Source organism: Protomyctophum bolini, assembly GCF_963924005.1.
Source record: "Protomyctophum bolini genome assembly, chromosome: 8".
Taxonomy (NCBI): domain Eukaryota; kingdom Metazoa; phylum Chordata; class Actinopteri; order Myctophiformes; family Myctophidae; genus Protomyctophum; species Protomyctophum bolini.
Genome location: NC_137869.1, coordinates 19,540,719 through 19,562,987, shown reverse-complemented (window position 1 = coordinate 19,562,987; position 22,269 = coordinate 19,540,719). Strand labels below are relative to the sequence as shown.

General features: G+C 42.0%; 1 protein-coding gene across 2 annotated transcripts; it reads right to left on the bottom strand.

The window, feature by feature from the left end:
- Positions 1-5,698: 5,698 nt before the first annotated feature.
- Positions 5,699-22,264, bottom strand: impact (impact RWD domain protein). 2 transcript variants are annotated; one of them, XM_080771073.1, is made up of 12 exons: positions 22,123-22,264; positions 20,682-20,810; positions 20,261-20,313; positions 20,109-20,171; positions 19,676-19,761; positions 15,175-15,303; positions 14,677-14,771; positions 13,280-13,353; positions 11,644-11,734; positions 9,166-9,300; positions 8,425-8,489; positions 5,699-5,927 (listed from the first exon to the last, which is right to left on the bottom strand). In XM_080771073.1, exons 1-12 carry the CDS (start codon positions 22,168-22,170, stop codon positions 5,825-5,827), a joined length of 1,071 nt encoding a protein of 356 aa, XP_080627199.1. In that variant the 5' UTR covers positions 22,171-22,264; the 3' UTR covers positions 5,699-5,824. The 2 variants fall into 2 exon arrangements, with proteins under 2 accessions (XP_080627199.1, XP_080627200.1); XM_080771074.1 differs by lacking the exon at positions 8,425-8,489.
- Positions 22,265-22,269: the final 5 nt, after the last annotated feature.

Here is a 22,269-nt window from a genome sequence, read left to right as displayed (position 1 = left end):
GGGGGAGGCGAGCTTCAGGGGTTTTGCAGGTCTTCATAGTAATACAATTTTGAACTGACTAATGTAGCTGGGGACCCTCTCGAGGACCCCTGGGGGCCCCCAGACCCCACTTTGAGAACCACTGACATGCAGGACACAGCATTATGTAATCTAGTAGCCTACGCAGTAAAATTCTCATTGTTAATTTGTTCTTGAGATTGCACACATGTATCCATTTGGTTAAATTTGCACAAATCAAATGACCCATGAGGATTTTTCTGAACATAGGCATAAAACAACCTGGACTAATGAGCTCATATTTCGTTGCTGTCAGGCAGAGACTTTTTTCGTAAATATTAATACCCTACTTGATTTTGTCACACGAAAGCATCAAAAGCAGCACATTTTAAGTTTGTTTTTTTCACATATGATATGAGGTTTCCACCCGACGGAGACAATTGTTGAAAGCAGCAGTCGAGAGCGTCACCCCCGTAAACTAATTATTCTGTACACAGCATTCACCAGTGAAAACAGACCTATTGACTGAACAATACCAATAACTGCTTTCCCCATATGCTGTAACTGCTGGCACTGATCTCCTTGCTTTTCAGCTTCTGCCTGTCTTTGTCTGTCCGTTAGTTTTTCCTTTAAAAAAAAGATGAATATGCAAGCGGCATATAAGGTGTGTGTGTGTGAGAAAGTAATTCTGGCACTGCTCCCGTGAGCCACTCCCACCTATCTTCACCTTGCAGCAGAGTCCAAACCACACACCTAATTACAGTAAGCATTTTTGACAAACTTTTGACTATTCTAATTTCCCAGAAATAATAATAATAATAATAAAACTTGGCCGAATTCGTCGACATTTTTAGTTTTTGGCGCGGCATTTAGTTTTCGGCGCGGCATTGCAGCCATTCGTCGAAGAGAATGGCCCGTTCGTCGCTCATTTGGCGACCGGTTGCAGCCCTTTATATGTCGTTGCGACGAGCGTCGACGAAATAAGCCATGTCGTGCCTTACAATGTAATGGGTCACCGAGGGTATACGCATGATGTGCCTCCTCTCCTCTCCACATGTGCCTCTCCATGCGGAGAGGCACAATGTGTGCATTTATGCATGCATATGTTTGTGTGCGGATTCTCGGTATATTGTTTCAGATGCTTTTGTGCTGTGGGATGTATCTAAATTAGCCCTGTGTTGTGAGCTTGCAACAGTCAATAAGTCTCATGCATCAGCTATACAACAATCTGTTGTGCAGGTGTGAGTGAAGCCTAAGCGGTCCGGGCACCTATAAGCCGGTAATTCAGCCTGAAGGCGTGTCACAAGTTCGAGTCCTGAGCCCGTCTGCCTTTGCAGCATGTCTTCCCCCCATTTCTCTTATCAATAAAGGCAAAAACACCAAAATAATTAACTGGTCTACCATTGGCCAAATTGTCAAATAATGTAAGTTTATTCATGAAAGAATACGAAATTGGATGGTCTCAACGGGTGTCGTTTATTTTTCTTCAGGCATGGATGAAGGTCATTTGAACACTGTTAAAACTATAAAATAATTTCATAGTTTCTTTCTTTTTCTTTAAAACCGAGTCAAACTTAATGTAATGCCTCAACTCCATTTGGGGGGGGGGGGGGGGGGGGGCTGCTGAACATAGTAATAATAAATCATCTGTTATACTGTCCGGACACCTGGTTCTCGTTACACGTTATTTCAAAGTGGCCTTACTACTGCAGTTAGTCCAAACAGACTCTAGCCTCTAGCCGACCTGTCTGCCAATGGGATAGCATTGCAGACAGCAACAACCCTCTAGTGTGTGCGTGCGTGCGTGTGTGTGTGCGTGCAGCATGGTAAAATATGAGGGCTTTTTTTTCTTTTCTAGTTTATCATTTGTTTTGGAGAAGCTCTCTTTCAACTAATAGGCCGACATTTGCATAACCAATGCAAATGTCACTTTGTCACTAATCAACATATGAAAGACAACTGGACAAGTGAACCCACTGTCAAATTCAAATCAGTAATTTCCCTGGAAAGTAGCCACATAATGTGATATGTAAAAAAATATATATTCTGTGTTTAAATAAATGCAAAAGGTTAATTCTGTAGGCCTACTGTGGCACTTTGTATTAGTGTCATGATTTCACATAGTCTACTCGTTAGAGTCGTTACATTTCTCACCCTTGGGTATAGCTGCTGATTTGTTTGTGTCTCTATAACCTCTGAGGTGGAACAAAGGATGGAAACGGGGTGGTATAGTTGCCAGGTTCTAATTGGTTTCTCTTTTTGTACAGAGGGATTACTTACGACATTTGAATTAAATATAACACTATGGCTGATAAAGCAGGGGACAAAGTATAGACCCCTGAGGGACCGAGTTCAACAAGGTAGGCTATACAGTAGGCTATACAGTAGGCTATACAGTAGGCTTTAAGTCAGTGATTTTCAACCCTTTTTACATCAAGGCCCATTATTTATTCTGCATTTTACCCACGGACCACCATAAGATTTAGCCTCTCAGACCCAAAACTAACGGATATTTTGTTATTGTTGGATAAGATTTTGACCACAATTCCATGCTTTATTGATGTGTGGTAGGCTACCATAGGAGATCATAGGCAAATGTTGGTTAAAATATAACAATAATTTTTCATTATATAATTGTGTAGACTTCTTGTAAATTAAGTAATGCTGATGTTTAACAAAATCAAGATCTAATAAGGGTCCATTTGGTTACTCTCCATCATTTAGCTGGGGACCAACTGGTGGTACCCGGACCACTGGTTGAAAACCACTGCTTTAAGTATTTAACATTTATTTTGTATTGGCTTCAGTTTAATGTCTGCTTAACTTGCTATTGTCAGACTTTTTCCTTTTTCTTTTTAATCATTCTTAATTCCCCTAGCACACAACAGCAACTGTGATAAAACAAGTTAGTATGCAGGCCATGTGATAGTGGAGAGACAGGAAATGTGGAGAGACAGAACGAATAGAGGGTATGCACATGCATAAAGTGAATGGCAAATCGAGTGGCAAAAATCGAGTTTAACGTTGTTTAATGCAATCATATTGGACTTTTCTGTATGGATGTATGGGCTGTCAAAGCCAGAAAGTAGTTTTTTTCGTACTCAGGCATTCCCGCATAACTTCCTGGTTTGATGATGTCACACGCATATACCCTCTATCTATAATACCTTTGAATTGATCACACTATTCTTGTTGACAGGCTGGGTATTGATATTTAATCTGAGCAACTCCTCTCCCCTCCCTGTCACTAAAGGTGTCTATTTACCTAAACAATATCGCCAGTTCTTACTGGATTTTCAGCAATACATCTTCATGTGGACGACACAATCCTGTACTCTGTTGGACCCTCCCCAGATATAGTTTGTAAACTTCTTCATGATAGCTTCAGAAGAGTCCAGCAGGCCTTCTCCAGCTCTTCAGTTAAACACCTCCAAGACCAAAGTCATGTGGTTTGGTAGGAAGGGCTCTGTGTCCTCAAATGCTAGTATCTCATTATCCACCCTTGAGGGGACTAATTTGGCAGGCGTTCCATAAACTTACGGCTCTGAACCAATTTGCAGCTCACAGTTTTTGACCTTTTGTAAACAAGGAAAAAAAGAGGGGCTTCTGTAAAAGAAAACCAATTTGATTGGGCCTAGGGCCAAGGCGATACATGTGGAGACCAGTCCAGGGCATGAGGGCAACCTTCAATAAGGCTTTATTTCTTCCATTATTTCCTCAATCACTTTGACAGTAATATTCAATGCAACCTGTCATCACTCGGGTTAGAGACAACTGACTGCCTTTTATAGAGTATATAAGGTGGGTACCCATTACCTGGTTAGCCCATACCATTTCCCAGGTAACAATAACAATATTCCCCACTCCTAGAATCACACAATGCCATTTTACATAAGCCTACTAAATGTATATGCACCCTCAATACACAGTTAGCATTTAGCATAGAAATATAGACATATCCCATACATGATTACATTCATTATAGTCCATCCCAATCTCCCCTTCTATCCATTTCCCACTTGGTGTCACCCTCCCGGAACTATAAAAGGGGTGCCTATACCCAGAGGGAACTCATTTGCCCCGAACACCACCCTGAAAGGCAGGATGAGAATAAACAGAGGTCAAGTCAAAGTCACACACACAAGTTTAGACATCAGAGATTTACATTCCTTCTTCACAAGTCTTCTCATTATACTGGTCAATTAGAAAGTATGCTGTCCTATTTATTCCTAAACGAATGTGCCTGTTCATTTGTAGGTGTATGATGAGGTCGGCACGTCCGCCCCTTCAAAGAATCACAGACAACTCAGTGTCCCCCCTGCATAACCCTGAGCTGCCCGCACCCCCGCAAAAAAAATCAGATTTCACGGGGGCCAGTTTCGAATTGCAGCCGTCCGTAGGTGACCTTTGAAAATGGTTTTGAAGGAGTCAAGGGATTTGCATGTCTTAAGGACCGTTGGTAGGGCGTTCCACATTTTGGTGGCATAGGAGCGAAAATAATTTAGTCCCTTGTTTGTGCCGAATCTGGGTTGTACATGGTTCGTTGCACTCCCTCTGGTGTTGTGGGTGTGGACCAGGGGGGCAGTCAGACAGATATTTTGTGAAGCTACTAAGGAAATTGGGATTTCCTGAAAGTTCATAATAATGGCCTGTTGTGGCGCTGTCATTGGGCCCATAGCCCCATAGAAGTCCATGTATTTGGGCCCAACTTCACCTAGACTGTATTACCTTAATAAACATGGTCATGAATACTTTCTGCTTCCAGTCACTAGTTTAAAGTCAAATTTCTAATGTCATAATATTCTTTTTGGAAAATGATGGTCCCATTTATAAAAAAAATGACCATAAAGTCGCGTATGTTCTGAGGGGCGTGGCTACCGTTACAGTCTATGATCGGGATTCCCCACTCACTCGAGTCAAAATAAAAACAAACGGAGAAGAAGGGGGGAAGTCCCGCCTCGTTGTCTGGGCCAGCCAATGGCCAGCTGGGCCCAAACGGATCTAGAAAGATGGCGATGTACAATTCAAGGACTGACGGGCTTCATTTTACGTTCATGTTAGACCCGCGGAACGCTTTGTCCATGTTTTTTACAGTCTATGGTGTGGACGTTAACATTAAGGAAGTATCTAGACAGGTACATGGGTATCTTGGTGGTGTATCGAATCTTGTGGACCAGACCCATTGCAAGATGCTGTACTCTGTCGTCGACCCTAAACCATTCCAGCCTGTCAAAGTGGGCAGGGGTGAGGTAGGTTCGGGGGGTGAGGCCAAGTAGCAGCCTGACCAGTTTGTTTTGGGAAGTCTGGAGCCTGGAACGTGAGACTGCCCTGTCTTATGATGGACTGTGTGATAATGGTAATTATTATAATAATAATTTAATTGCAAAGCACCAAACTACATTAAAATATTCTCCTGATAACTGGATTCCTTATGTTCTAAAGTAGGATCAAAGTGACTGAGAGTACCAGTTTAATAACATTTTAATACAATCAAACATCCTAAGAATTGACTGACTGGAAAGTATTGCACATGCTACATGACATACATTTGAATCAAAGTAGCTCAACCATCATGAGATATGGTTTTTTTTCAGCACAATTTAACAACCAACATTATTGGGGCCACTATATCCCTCTAACGAATCACCCACAATTTCATACATTGCCCACACAAGGTCCAGCCAGGGCTTTGATGCAGGTGTGTTAATAAGTTGTCATTTATTGGCAGGAAATTCACATACACATTCACCTTAATCTCAGAGGGATCCCCTCATTATGTTAAATAATGTTCAGAACAGATGTCACAACACCATGACATGGCATCAAGTCAAACTGTACAACATTTAATTATTTTTATTTTTTCCCCAGATTCATTTAGTCTTCTTGCTTTTCGGTTTTTTACTCTTCCCTCCTGATTTGCTTCCCTCGTCCTGTGAAAAGACAACAGTAAATCATCAGGAGTCAGGACATGAAATGAGTTCTATGAAATGTGTACTTGGATTTGGTCTGTCGTCAAATTTGGGGGTCCTTGACATGAAAAGGTTTGAGAACCACTTGCTCCACACTTAAAGTTTCCTAAAATGTAATAGGAATGAAGAAGTAGCCATAACACAATGAAATTAATGTAATTTTCACAAATGTATTTACCTCTGATATCATCATTCCTATTGCATTATTGAGCGTTGCACCTAAAGGCTAAAACACTATTTATCTAATCTGGAGTGCTGCAGGATTTTTCTACTTCTGCAGTTATTTTCTCTCTTAAGTGTAAAAGAAAAAAAGAAAACAAAAAGGTAGATTTTCATCCTTTGAGTTGCTGTCAGGATGCAATTTCTGAGGCTCCAGCGGGGGTTTAATACAACACCAATTTCCTTTTCAATCCCCTGAACCGGGTTGCACAAGATTTAAACTCAAATTTCAATAAATATGTCATTCAAACAGTCATTCAAACAGTTTTCCATTAGGACATCAATATGAAATGGCATCAGTGTTGTGTACCGTTTTCTCCACACTTTACACAAGAAATGAATTGAGAAACACAGATGGAATTCTGCAATACTGTCTTTGAGACTCATGGAGTTGTCATAGCAACACCTCAGTAAAAATGAAAGTTTAATACATATAGAACAAAATAGTACAAATGGAACAAATGAACAATGACAAGGTGACAACTTAACACCCACCCTGGGTTTAAATAAAGTGTAGTATTTCTGTCTTGGTTACTGTAGGTTACTGTAGACCAGTAGCCATCTTTCTCTTGCAATTCACATTTAGAGACAGAATAAAATGTCACACACATAAATCCGATATCACCTTACCCTAACCATAAGGAATATCACCTGAACCCTTACCCTACCCTGTTGTAAATAAGTGTAATGCTTTATCATGGATTGTCCACAAAGTAACAGTTTTTGTATTGACTTGTGCTTTCGTTTGAAATGTACCCATTCTGCATAATGTCAAATAAAAACTTCAATCAATCAATCAATCAAACCAAATTCATGCAGTAATTGAATAGTAGGTCTTTCAAGTTTCGGCACTTTGCGCACTGCCCTCTGGAAGACAATAGTACCCACTACCCACCCATGGGCTAGACACTGGGAGATGGATTGCTGAGGTAGAGCGCCACACCTACTGTCAGCTCCCAGTACTTATGGCATGCCTACCCAAACCATTCCACTCATAAGCTATGAGTTGACGGTGCCCGGATTCAAAGTCGAGCACGCTACCGACTAGCCTCGGAGACCGCAGGCATTTTGTTAGCTACCGATGCTATATATTTACCCCCTGGAATCCCTTCAAGGACCCCTGGGGCTGGGACCCACTTTGAGAACCACTGCGCTGGAGGCCAGAGCAGAACCTCTGCCCCAAATCTTTCATATCGTCCCAGAGCACCACCAGGAGACCAATTTTTTGATTTTCTTTCTATGCAGTATATTACTCCATTTGGTATTCCATTTCCATCCTGATTGTCTAAGTTTGTCTGCTAAAGTTTGCAGGAGTGGCCTGTTTTGAACAAAATGCCTCAAATCATGAACACAGTACACACACACACACACACACACACACACACGGACAGGGGCGAAAACATAGTCTGTGGCTCTGTGCTATGCCATTGACCTGGCGGAGACACTCTGATAATGTACAAATGGAACACACTCTTGGATGTGATGAGGGGTACCATTGGGAAAAGGAAGATGAAGATGGAGTTGCCATGCAGCTAAGAGGAGAAGAGGAGGATCAAAGAGGAGGTTTATGCATTCAGTGAGAGGACAGAACAGAAACAGATGGAAACAGATGATCCGCTGTGGTGACCCGATGGGAATTAGCCAAAAGGAAAATTAAAAGAAGGGTCCATTTGGTTCCATTATGCGCTCTCGGAATTACAGACACAAAGATCCATTTGGTTCCTAACTATCAATCATTTGCCTATTTGACATGCCCATAATAGGGATGAGATGGGTTCTGTCTATTCTCTCTCTCCATCTCTTGTGGATTGTCACACATGCACACACAGGTCTGAGATCTCTTTGAGATTATGCAGGCATGGTCTGCCACATTTCAGATATAGCTGCGTACCTCTCTCATCACCCGATTCGACTGTTATCGATAGACAAGGCCGCAGTGATCACTTAGGATCATTACGATTGTTTTCGACGAGTATGGGCATGCTCTGCCGACTGATAAAAACCTGACAGGATTAAGGTTGGCGAACATGCGTTAATATTAGGACAGCGCTGCGACATGCTTGCGGTTAAGTTTAGGGGAGGGTATGAGGAGGCTTGTCATTTTCAGTAGGCTCCCAGCATGTCCAGTAGACCTGACTAGACCGATAAGATCGGTTACCATGTCATCAACGCCAATCGCAGCCTTTAGGCTCCAGACGAGCCGATCGGCTGGATAAGATCGGCGTAATAAGTAACCTACTGGGAATTATCGGTTGATTTTCGGTCGAAACGGCTGCTCTCATCCAACATGCCATTACTTTTCAGCTGTAGGGGGAGAAAGAGGAAGACAGTACAGATATGTGTACAACGGGTAATCACATGCCGCCACACTACCCTTCAATGGCTCTAGGCAGGAATTTCATTACACATTGATTGCTATTATTATTTGGGCATGAATCTTGGCGGAGATTTGCGCTCTGAGCGCAACTTTCTAGTTCACACTAGTGTACTGTATATGATGAGTGTGTCATGTCTTATAGTTTGTTGTATGACAGTGTCACACAACAGTAATAGTGACGACATGCCCAGAGAAGCCAGGTTGAAGTCTGTCTGTGGGATTTTAAAACATTTAACCAATGAAAAGTATTAACAAGATAACGGTTTAGATACGTTTCCACCCAACTCAACGCAACTTTAAAAAATGAAAACGATACAATATAAGCAGACTTTAGCAGGCAATATAAAGGCACAAACAAAACAGGGCTACCTCAGCTGACACTAAAGGCCAAGGAGAATAAGTGGGTCTTAAGCAAAGATTAAAAAGTTATGATGGACTGGGCAACTCTGATGTGAAAGTCTGGCCTTGCATGGTTGCATGGTTTCCTCCGGCGCCGCATCGGTGTATGAATGTGTGTGAATGTAATGCACAGTCTCTGTAAAGCGCCTTGGATAAAGGCACTACATAAATGCACCATTTACTATGACGTGTTGTGTCTCTCACCATGGCAGAGGTGAATCCTTCCTGCACCAGGATGTTCCTTGCACAGTTATTGATGTGCTTGAAGCGGTCGGGACCCAGCAGAATGCCTCCATACCAGCGGGACACCACCACAATCACGTCCCGCACGTCCAGAATCTGAGGCGAGAAAGCCAACACAATGGTATTGTTGGTGCCATGAACCCTATAGCCTCGATAAATAAAAATAACAAGCTCAAATCTCTACTGAATAATGAGCACCTTATCGATCGTGCTTATAGACCGAGGCTTTTATCAAGCCTACAAAATAGCCTATTTTGAGCATTTTATATTATTTTGTAGAAATATCTGTTCAAATAGATAGATACTCCAACCTGGCTTTGGCTGTGTGTGCCCCTTGCTTTGTGCGTGCCCCCCTGTGACGTGATGTGGCAGCCAAGTCTAAGGACTTCTTACTATGACGTCGTGGGTGCCCCCCGCCCCCAAAGGCGCCCCTCAATTCACTTCAGCTGCTAACAGGCTCCATAAGCCGAGAAGCCCAAAGCTTATTGATACCTGGTCTCAATAAATCTATGTGTTAAGGAGTTTGTCATGGTCTCGGGTTTCTAACATTCTCGAAAATAGCAGATATACAAGCTCACGAGCTTGAGTTTGTAGATCGGCTACTTTTGGACTTTTTGGTGTAGAGGGAAAACAATGAGTGGGAAAGGTTAGGGTCCAAAGGGAAGCACGCACATCTCAAAAAACTCTACAGGTGCTGAACAAAAAATACGTACAATGAGAAAGGAGGGTTGTCCGCACACTGAATATCTGCTCCCAGGAAACTTTTATTGAAGAGTAAAAACTCTTCAATAAAAGTTTCCTGGGAGCAGATATTCAGTGTGCGGACACCGTTACCTCCGTTGGGACAAGCTTAGACTCCTGGGGGACACAAATAGCAGAAATAGTCGATCTACAAGCTTGTAAATGTGCTATTTTAGCTATTTTTGAAAAAAGTAATTTGAACGATTTTGACAATTTGTGCAATTCTGTCATAGACCAGGCTTGTCGAACTCAACTTGGGGTGTGTGCTGTGCCAGCATGCTATGTGCTGTGTTTGCTCTGTGTGTGTGTTTGTGTGTGTGAAATATAGAGGCAGTCAGGCATAAAAAGAGATAGGCTATCAGAAGAATAACTGAAAAGCTGTGCGTATACTTTGAGCCTTGGCATTAACGTTAGTGGCATGGCATTCAAACCTCCCACGCAACTGTAAACATCAACAAAGATCACGCTTCAAAGCAAACATCAGACGCTTTTCAACAAAGCAAGTGGGAACTTGGCTGATCTCACACAGATCTGCAATCTCGACTCTGACCTGTCATGTAATTATAGGTGAAAATGTAATATATATTTTTTCTAAGAAAGTGAAAACATTTCAAAATACTTTTTACATCATGTCAATCCGTGACTGTTTTCATTCAAAGTTAGCTATGCTAAACATAGGAATGTTTCACTCGAATGATTGTGTCACTCATCACTGATAAAATGTAGGCAAGCCAAACAGTATTGCAACCTGTTGTGTACAGTTAAGGTCACGGCTTCTGACTCATGCACGCCAATAATCCATGCAGTGCCATCTGAGATCATTTTGGTTTTATGGAAGTTGGAATTAGTTACTCAATGACCTGACCTATTTGATGAAAACACATTACAGAATTGGACTACAGTTCTGTTGTGATGTGAATGTGTATGAGTGTCACAGGCAGTACCACCTAATAAATAGGCTCTCAAATGAGAAACTAAATCAGAAAAGTAAATTACTGCTCTTGTTTAATCTTTCTGGTGGCATTTCTACAGTATGCAACATAGTAGAGTAACATTAGCATAACGATACTTGCAAGGGAAATATTTTTGCCTTGCTTAAAATAGAATAATTATATATTATATTATAATTGCTTCACCTGAAGTGCCTCAGTATTCCCTCCCTAGATATAAGCTGCAGCTCTGGGCAAAAACCTCTAAATATACAAACAAAGATAACTTCCAACACACTTCAGCCAGTTGAAGGTAATAGGGCTCGTTGGTGGCGGTGCTCAACGGGGACAAATTAATTGCATCAGAGACTTCAGACACTACCCAAATAAAATACTGGGGCACTTGACATGGTCTGCATGTATTTATAGTCTCTCCTGAAGTTCCCAGGTATTATTCTCTCGTTCTAAATACACACCTAACCCAGGAAGTGCTTTCTATCCTTGTTGTGTGGTTGTCACAAAATCCCAAGGCGCACTTGGACTTGTCACATGGCACACCATTTGAGAACTAGTAGAGTCATAAACGGAGGTTCTGTGAACATTCTCTGGCAAGGATGTTTTGATGACTGATATGGACCTTTTAAAAAGATTTAGCCCTTTAGATTTGTCCCTTGCAAAAATCCCGGCATTCATTTACATGAGGTTCAGTGGCCATGGGGGTCCTTGACATGAAAACATTTAATATGCACTGTTGTAATACACAGTGAACCTGCAGTAAATGGAGCAGTCGTCCTCCGGCAGCCGTTTCACCATCATCTTCACAGTCCTGCAGGAAGCTCTGCTTGTCCTCACAGTGGATTCTACAACAGCACAGCGGAGATATAGAGAATGTGAATGTCATTTCAAACGTTTTGCTGTTTGCCGGAATGCTCTGAATTTATAAACCCGACTGCTTTTCATGGCCCCATGGCCGTTTCCTATAGCACCAACCTTAGGCCAATTGACTTCCACTTGCACACAAGAAATGTGTAGGCACACTTTGTTGCCTACACAAGAAATGTTAAAATCAACTGGGCACATTGCCTTACTGAGAACATTAATGCTACCCAGAGGCTATTTGGATATTGGTGACCCCCATAACCTTTCCTAGCACTACTTCAGATCAATCTTTACATTTTGAGGCCATCAACAGTGGAAGAAATAAGAGCTGCAAAGTAAAAGTACAATATTTGCCTATGAGATGTAGTGGTATTAAAGTATAAAAAATTGTTATACTCCAGCAAAGTAAAAGTGGGGCTTTAATAATCTTTTAATCTTGTTACATATATAGGGTCCCATTATAAAGGCGGTATTTCCAGGTGGTATTACAAAATCAGCTCAAACCACGACCTCGTTATGCGCCCTTCGAATTATGCAAGTCGGCATATTCTATACAATCATTAGAACTATTAACTCTGACTGGGGATATGTATAATATATGCTTGCAGTTCCATTCCGATCTGAAAGGTAGGTGGCATTACAAAGGTTTAGTTATTCATTTATGAATCAAATGAACTAGAATAAAGATTTTCACGGTTTCCCATGCTTAGGACAGAAACAAATGAAGTGATTTGTGTGCGTAATAGGCTACCTCTCCCGACTCCCTCCCTCCCTATCGCTGCCATGCTGTCATGACTTTCCAACACTGCAAGTTACTTTAATAACCACAAAAAAATAGACATAGGCCTACAAGCTATGCACATCAAGGCTGTGACAGCTTGTAAATATGTTCTTTTGAGGCACAAAGGAGACAGCAGTGCAATAGGAATTACGTTATGGTTAACCCAAATGTGACAAAGTCATGTCATGTCTATGGTGCCTGCATGCAGAAATGAAATGGTGCAACATGAGTATATTGTCATAATTTGTACACCATTGTGTGTGGGGAAAAGAATGAAAGAATTGAGACCTAGGGATTTGGCTATGCACCCCTGGCCTTTACCTCCTAGTTTACTCTAAAGTGGCTATACCACTACACGCTATTAAGCAAAGCTTCATTTGCGCATCTCGTACCGGGGATCAGCTGACTGTTAAAGGGAATGGCTGATTGGGTTGATGGAGGTGACGCCCTAAACACACCCATGACTAATTCAGGGCCGTTTTGCGCACTCCACGGTATCTCTACCATGGCGGAGAACGCATCTTACCACGGTCATAATAGCAGAACTGTCATAATACATGGCGGAAAACTTGACCTTCTAAATGGCACCCTCAGAGTCACATATGCAAACTATATTTCAAAAGTATTTATACAAATGTATACAACAGTGTTCTTGTCTAATGCCACTCAGACAAAGACAAAAACACATTGGCCTAAGTTGCGTGTTGGGAGTCTTGGGACCAACACATACTGGACATGAACTGACCTGTATGCATAAATATTATGCGTGGCACTCGCAATTTTCTTGTTTTCACACAGCTTGTCCAGGACAACTTTAACCTGCAACATCAGGAACATACAACAATGAATATTATTCAGGGTTTGTAGGCTACAGTATTTATGTATTTTTTCTAGGGGTGCACGATTATGAAATTAGGACCGATATCCGATTATTTGCAGAGTCATATCTGCCGATACCGATTCCGATATTATACAGAGGACCACAATGGAAACAAGCCTATAGGCCCTAAGAGCTTGGCCCAAAGCCTGTTAGTAAAGTATTCAATCAATAAATAGCATAATACTTTCCACAACTGAATGTCCACTGAATGAGATGATTACACAAATTAAATGTAGATATATTTTTAATTTTATTTATTTTTGCTGGTAAAAAAACGATTAAATCTCGTGCGACACAAACCTTGGGAACTGCCTGCGGATGAAACTGACGTCCATAACACCAGATATCAAGCGGAGCGTGAGATGCCATTTTTCACACAAAGTAAGTAGCCTACCTACCAAACCTGTTGTATCGCACATTGTAGGCTAATTCATATCTAATGTAGAGCGTCTTTTCTGTCTTTCAGGAGCTTCTGAGATCAAGCACTTCATGATCAAGCAGTGGAAGTGGAAGATTCAACTTTCATTTTATTTTTATCCGAATTTGTGAAAATAGCCGATCTACCGACCGATCAGACCCAGCGGCGTACGTCTATGGCACGTCACCTCACACATTCACAAAGCCCCAGAGGGCTTTGTACCTACCCTAGGGGACACGGGGAGAACATACAAACTCCACACAGAAAGGCCTTTTTGCCAACCCCACCTAGGGTATGGGCACTGCAAATCACCCGTGCCTCCCGACATACGTTGCCGGACCAATGACTGTCGGACTCTTGATATGTCGGAACAAATGCCTGCACCCGATTTATACTTGGCTGCATGCCGAAAATAGACGATCTACAAGCACACAACACATCGCAGTGTGAGGTTGAGATCGACTAATTTCTTAACCAAGCATAAAATGACTTGTCTTAGTTCTACTGGATCTCTTCTCCACTAGTCCCTCCCTAACGTTTAGCGTAGTATAGTTTTTATTTATTTGGTCCAGTGCATTAGCGAGATAACTCGCTAATGCACTGGACCAGGGCTATAGTTCTGTGTATGTTTCTACTCCTTTTTGGAGAACGATCGAGGAGTGAGTCCAGAAAACTTTTCTTGCTTTAGTCTCTACTGCCAAAGGTCGCCACGGTTACTGCACCCACCGTATACGATGAATGTACAATATACTGTATACGTCGGATTGGGAACAGTCAACAAATGAACAAAAGAAATAGAAATGCACAGACAAAGCTTTTGCAATCTAATGAGCACATTTCTCACCTGTCTGGGGGTGACCACAGCTGCCAGGTGAGGCTGGAAGGTACTTCGTCTATCTGTAATTGTCTCTCCATGTTTGATCAACGGTACCTCAACATCTGCATGAAAACACACAAAAACATGCACAGATGGTTTCCATACTGCATTCGACTGCAGCGATTGAAGCTGCTATAACCGTCACCGTCGTCTGTTAACTGCATATAATTTCAAATTATTCCATGTGCAGTGGTGGATCTTGAGCTTATAGATCTGCTAATAGATCTGCTAATTTTCTAATAATTTTATACATTTTGAAAACATGAAGAAAAAAAAATCTGCACAATGAGTACATTGTAGTATAGATACATTTACTTAAGTAAAAGATGTGAGTAGTTTTTCCACCACTGAACACGCACAGATGTGTTTGATTCTGCTTTTGACTGCAGCAATTTAAGCTGCTGTTCAGTCATGTCTGTTATTTCTAATAACCCCACATGTACGCGTCATGGGGCCATACTATACCATCAGTGTGATCCGCCAAGAGATGGGCGTATTCCATGTTCCGTTTCAAGGTCCTGAAGTCAGGTATATCGTCGTCATCATCGTCACCTTCCTCCTCCGCAGTCATATTAACCATCTCGGATTGTACCACTGCAGGAACAGAGCCAAGGTTATGATTATGGTTATGACCCATGCTCAAATTTGGCTCAAGACGACACTTCTGTAGTCTAGAAAAGCCTTGCTCTCATTCAAATTAATTAAGGAAATACCATTAAATGCCTTTTAAATTATGTATAGTATAGTATGTAGTAAACGAGAGGGTATAAAGCCACAATCGGATCCAGCTATAGCACATACAGCATTGGATGATCTAATGAACATGTGAAGTGATCTCTCTCTCTCCCTGATGTAGTAGTTATAGCCCTGCAGAGGGGTCTGCTGACCTATTGACCCTCAAGAATGGTCAGTATGGTACATTCTGACTGAGACAGCATCAATTCCAGCCGGATTGAGATGTAAACACTTGCTGTGAACTGTCCAAATAATAATCCAGGAGTCCAGGATAATAATAATAATACATTTTATTTATAAGGCGCCTTTCAGGGCACTCAAGGTCGCCGTACAGGTTAAAAACAGTACAAAAACACAGTTAAAAGCAGAACAAAACACAGCTTGCAGCAGAAGACACAGGTCATGCAGAGTCATAGGCCTGCCTAAACAGGTGGGTTTTGAGGTGAGTTTGGAAAATGGTGATAGAGTCCATGTTTCTGATGTCAGGGGGGAGGGAGTTCCAGAGGTGAGGGGCAGAGCGGCTGAAGGCTCTTGACCCCATGGTGGATCCGGAGGGATTCGGATGCCTACGAGCCACTCCAACCAACCAACTGCCAGTGCTTGCTGGAATTGCCCCCGCAGAGGTCAGGCGAGAGGCGGCCACACTAGCCCTGTCCAAAGGTCGTCACGGAGACACCACAGTGTACGTGCCTCAAGTCCCGTCGCCCTTTTGCCACACAGGCCCAGGAACTGCTCCACACTACACCAGCTGACACCTCCAAGGCATCCTAGGTGAAGGCGAGATGGAAGGACCAGTCGAAGGCAGCAGAACCATCCAGGCTTCACCACTACATCGAGGATCCCACAGATGTTCCTGGCCAACACCTGCCCCGCAAGGAGTGGACAACCCTCAACCGCCTGAGGACAGGTGTCGGACGCTTTGGTGCAGCCATGCAGAAATGGGGTCTCACAGACAGTGCCCACTGCGAATGTGGAGATCCATTACAGACTGTGGAACTCGTGCTGACCAGCTGCCCCATATACCGGCCACCAAATGGTGATCGTGGGTTAATTGACCTAGACAATGACACAGTGGACTGCATGGCTTGCTGCAACGGAGCTGAAGGTCTAAGGACATACGACAGAAGAATAAGTACAGTACAGTACAGTACAGTACAGTACAGTACAGTACAGTACAGTACAGTGATGCAACATAAAATAGAACATAGAACCTAAGAATCGTGACCAGCGTTCTAGTCAGTAAAAGATCTACTTACTCTCTCCCACTCTGTTCCCTCCACTTCTCTCTACCTTGCCCTATACACACGCCTCTCTTTCTGCGATATGTCAGCCACTGTGTCCCTGGGGTGGAATGGAACCGGTGTCCAGGGGAGAGAGGGGATGGCTGGGGTACGACAAGCTAAATGCCGGCTCTGACTCCTGCTGATCGCCCTGCTGAGTCTGTAATGCCACCCTTAAACAGAGGGCATACATGGAGAGAGACACAAACCTCTGCACTCGGAATATAAACGAGGCAACAGTCCTGTGGGTTACTGGGGGGAATGTAGGGGTTTCAAAGAGTGGTTTTTTTGCATTTATATAGCGCTTTTATCCAAGGCGCTTTACATGCACATTCACCCATTCATACACCGATTGCGGCAGAAGCCATGCAAGGTACCAACCAGCACATCGGGAGCAATGTGGGGTTCAGTGTCTTGCCCAAGGAGGAGCCGGGATTCAAGTTTTCCTCTTTGGCTACTTAGTAGACTTAGCCTGACACTCAGCCTGAATTTTCATTTCGTAACATACATTTTTAATGTGGCTAGCGATTCAGGGGCTGGAGCCAGGCTATAGTAGACTCACTCTAGTTTGGGAAGCACCCTATGATCCGACGGACCATTGCTCCGAAGGAGCAATGGTCCGAGGTGCGCTGGGGGTCGGGAGAGGGTGGGTGGTTAGGTTTAGGTGTCTGCCCCGGGGGAGGTTAGGGTGAGGGTTTGAGGTAGGTTGTCGATCGGACCAATGGACCGTCGGCATATTGACGCGGACCCCTCTAGTTTGGTGTTCCCAGAGGGAGTACCAATGCCGATTCATCAGGCTGAAGCTATAGCATATTAGCATTCTCCTCTTTCTTGCTAGACGCCTGATATTGTTTAGTTGGAAAAAGGCAGCACCACCATCCCACAAACGCTGGGTTATGTCTCATCTTAGGTCGCATTCTCACCTCTACTTCGTTAGACTGTGCTGCTCAATGACAGCCTACTGTGCTTCTGACAGCGACACTACCTCAACAAGGTAGACCGCAGCAGCAACTTTATCAATGTGTTCAATTCATAAATACACAGTGAAATCTAGGACGAAAAGTGAGGGTAACGTGGATGCAGTGTGTCGTCATCGGGGAGACGGGGACTGGACGTTGTGTGTGTGTGAGTTATCCGATGTTTACTCCCACAGATATTCCGATCATCATACCAGTAAGACGCCTGAGGGCGAGAAGCGACCTCGTCTTAAAGGGCGTTGATGGCAAACTGCTGGGCGAGCGCTGGCGCTTTGTCATGGGGGTCAGATCAACATGGAAGTAATTCTGTACTGGCCATATAAGGTTTGATGAGGTCAGATCAACTTATGGTATGTGAGCTCCATACAGTATATGGAGATCTAAGGGTCTCCATATACTGAGATCTACATTCTCTTGAGTGTACAGGGTTTGATGAGGGCCCAGGTAGGGCAGGGACTTAATTTTCGGGCCTGTTGAGAACTCTAGTTTTCGCCCACTGCTGGGTGCGGCTGCACTAATAGCTTTAGGGCAGGCCCGTCTAGAGTTTGAAATGACAGGTGGGCCTGTTGAGAACTCTAGTTCTATATTAGTTTATAGATCATGCTGAGCTGTGTTTAAAAGTAGGCTATTACGAGATAGATCCCCAGTGTGGGGATTTACCCACACACATTGACAGCGTTCCATGTTTGTTTACACACAGACTGACTGACAGGATATTCTGTACACTGCAGTGTTTTTATGTTTCCTTAAGCAATTGATTAATGTGCTCGTCTGATCATGTTTCGATGAGGGCTTCGGTCTCCTCATTCGACCACGTCTTATCGTCTATACACAGTAACAGGACTGTCAGTACACCTTGCACTGCATAAATACTGTATGCCTTTTCCGTCTCCAACTGTGTTTACTCCCCATACTCCTCAAGGTTCATTTCCTTTATTTGATGCAGATTGCATTCACACCTGCAGTGAATGGAAGTCAGGTTCGCTTGGAAGCAAAGCGAAACCCCTGTTTTTTGAACAGCAAGCCTTAAATATACAATCAGGGGCTCTACCCAGAAATATGTTAAAGTCTGGCAACCGTTTCTGTCCTATTTTGAGGAAGTATTTTCTACTGCCATTGGCCTATTCCTCCCTGTTATAGTTGATTTTCTTTTTCATCCACGTTTTGGACATTTCATTTATTTTTTGTGTGTTGAGTACGGGTGTCTGGTGTTTTGTAGCTGTTAGGTGTTTGTCTGTGTTTGTTTGCATAACTTTATGAAAAATCCAATACAAATATTTAAATAATAAATGTCCTTTTCTCTGCATAAATAAAATCATTCATCAATCATTCATATAGTTGTCCCTGCCCCCTCCAACATTGAACCAACATATTCTTGTCTGGAACTAGATTGTCAATGATAAACATGGTGACAAGCAATTACAAGCAATTACACTAACTGAGAGATACCAGCAATAAAATCTTGGCCTTTCTTATGCCTGACAAAGATTTTGTCAAGGAAGCAGTTATGAATATGAATATGAATATTCATTCACCAGAGTAGTTTTAATAGCCTGCTTCGTTTCACCTTTGTGATCCTCTTCCTCTGGAACCAACCACTCATGAAAAGGCTTGAGTGGGATTTATTATCACACAATTTAAACTCAGTCATTAGCCAAGCATCAGTTCCATACATTTCATGTAACAATTTAATTAACTGACCAATACTGCCCTCTGATGATGTCCAATGTCCATATCTCAGTTATTTCCTCCCAGTATGCTGTTTTTAATTGAATACTTTAATAGACATAAATTACATAAAATAAATATGATACAAAATAAAAAACAGATAAAGTCATTTAGGTTAAAAGAATAGCAGGGAAAGTGAGTACAGAAAGTTATTTTGGATTCATTTTGGAACAAGTCTTCTAAACTTAATTAAAAATGACAAATGTATTACCAGGCTATTGCACTAAATTACATATCTCAACTCACCTGCTTCAGTGCTTTGGGACTTCTCCACGAGAAATTCACGGATTTTTTCAACCCAGAGGTAGAGGATGCTCTCCCCAGCATGATCTCTGTTGGAATTTAAGAAAAAGCCCAGTCCCTAACATGTATGTAAGTGCATTTATCAAAAAGAGCACTGGGAATAGATATCGTCACTGTCGGGCAGAAACCTCCTATCTCCATATTCTAACTTTTGGGGGTTTTTTCTCATAAATTAACACCTTACTTGATCATATTACAGTGTCACACAAAAGCCTCAAAAGTAGCAGATCCACAAGCTTGTAGATCTGCTACTGATACTGAAAAGTATCAGTTTTGAACATATGTCGAGGTTTCCACCCGACAGAGACGATGTGCAAAACATGGTTCTATTTACATCAATTACAAAGTGTTAAAAAATATAATGACATGTACTCACACATAAAGGTCCTCGAGGCTATTTGATAACTTCACCCTCTCAGGGCCTCGCAACCACGACGCACTAAAGGTAGATTATTAAAGATGGTGTTGGTGTGATCTCTCATTGCAGTGTGTGGTATTTAGATTAATTTAAAGAGCAAACAAACTTACTTGATCTGATAGATTGGTGGTGCTGCACTTGGATAATCAAGTGGGAGAATTATCTGTTCGATTTAAGGTATACTTGTCTTATTAAACAGTAAAAAAAATCTCAGAGATTGCACACTCACACTCACAGCCCTATATATTGGCTATTTTAAAAAGCTTGATCTACAAGATCACAAAACAATCACAATACAATGTGTTGAGCTTGTAATTTTTTTTAAACAGATCTTGGATTTATGTATTTTTATGTTATAATATTTTCGAAAAACATTTCAACAATACAAATAAAATGGGGGTTCGTGGTGAAATACTTAATATGGGTTCTGTGACAAGAACAAGTTTGAGAACCACTACTCTCCAGATTTATTATTAATTCAAGTATTTAGGATATTATGATGATGAATACATACAAACACAAACACTTTACCTGGAGACATGCGGTGAGTTTGGGCTTCTCCAAGCCAGTTGATATTTTTATGCAAAATATTCTGGATGCTTCATCGATGACACACCATTCATCACCGTATATGGAAGAAAGTGCCTCCACCTCCTCAATCTATATGTGAGACAAGACAATAACAATCAGCCTGTATGCAACTGTAAAGCTGATGCAAATGCAGCAATGCAAATGTGGACTGTTCCCCACTTTGCAAATGCAATTGTGACAGCAAGGTAGAATGCACAGCTCTATAACATGTTTCACACTATGATGCATTATATCCTTCTACTATAATGGAAAGGGGAGGGAGGGGGAGCAAATTACATCACAATTTCCACATTCACCGACCCCTCCCCTTTTCACCACACACACACACACACACACACACACACACACACACACACACACACACACACACACACACACACACACACACAGAGCAGCAGTACAGTACAGTACAGTACAGTACAGTACAGTACAGTACAGTACAGCATGGTATGGTACGGCACAGAACTGTGCAGTACAGTACAGTGCAGTACAGTACAGTACAGTGCAGTACAGTACAGTACAGTACAGTACAGTACAGTACAGTACAGTACAGTACAGTGCAGTACAGTACAGTATGGTACAGTACATATAATACGGTACAGTACAGTACAGTATGGTAACCGGCCAAAGGCTGGTGGAGTTCTAGTTAATTTGTATTATTCATTGCAATAAAGGTGTTATTGATGATATTTTATGTTCTGTGACTTTAGTAATGTCAAAATAAGTCAACTTTATGACATTTGGAAATAATCTGATCATTTTATGATTTTATAGTCTGAAAAATACTAGGCAGATTTTCACACATTTCACATCTATTTCATTGATAATGATAGTCTTGCAATTTTATATTAAAAAATTTTTGACAAGGGCTACTAGGCTAAAATTGCACAATCATTCACTAAGCCACCAGAGGGGGATGTCGCTGCTGTGTATGTAGTTGCTTCCATTCCATTCGATTGGTGGAGAAGGCTGTAGTGCTAGTCCACAAACATGCTCAGTCAGCCTCATCTTACTGTAATGCACAGTATTGTATGGACTTCTTGGGTGTCTTTACCCAAGAAGTCCATAGTCCATACAGTACTGTGCGTAAGACTATAGTCTTAGAACTTCTAAGAGTCTACTACTAGGCTACTTATAAGTTCTATTTTTTTGTTTAATGTTTGGTGAGTGTAAGTGTGTGTGTGTCTGCTGTGTGACACAGGGAATTCGAGATCAACGTGAAATTGCAGATCTTCAAGCTCACAACGCGATTAGTTGGCTCAACGCTGAATGGAACCTGATTAATTAACTACTAAAAAGTATTACTATAAGTATTACTTAAGTTTATACCTATAGTCTCATCAGTCTCATGAGTCATGTCATGACAGACAAGACAACTTACTTGAGATGGAAGGTCCCCCTCATTCTGTGAATTTAAGATGTCGTCCATTTAATTCATTATAAATCCGCAACGTTTTTCAGGTATTAAAAGCAAAGAAGAGAAAGCTCACGTTTCACTTTTTACCGAAACGCCTATGTCCGGACGGTG

Bases quoted from the DNA above. Each gene is read 5' to 3' on its own strand.
- impact (XM_080771073.1), bottom strand. From the start codon at position 22,170: ATGGACGACATCTTAAATTCACAGAATGAGGGGGACCTTCCATCTCAA. The intron at 9,301-11,643 runs GTTCACTGTGTA...TTCTCGCCTCAG, and splicing joins GACTGCTCCATTTACTGCAG to ATTCTGGACGTGCGGGACGT. The intron at 8,490-9,165 runs GTGAGAGACACA...CTCCCCCTACAG, and splicing joins AAGGATTCACCTCTGCCATG to CTGAAAAGTAATGGCATGTT.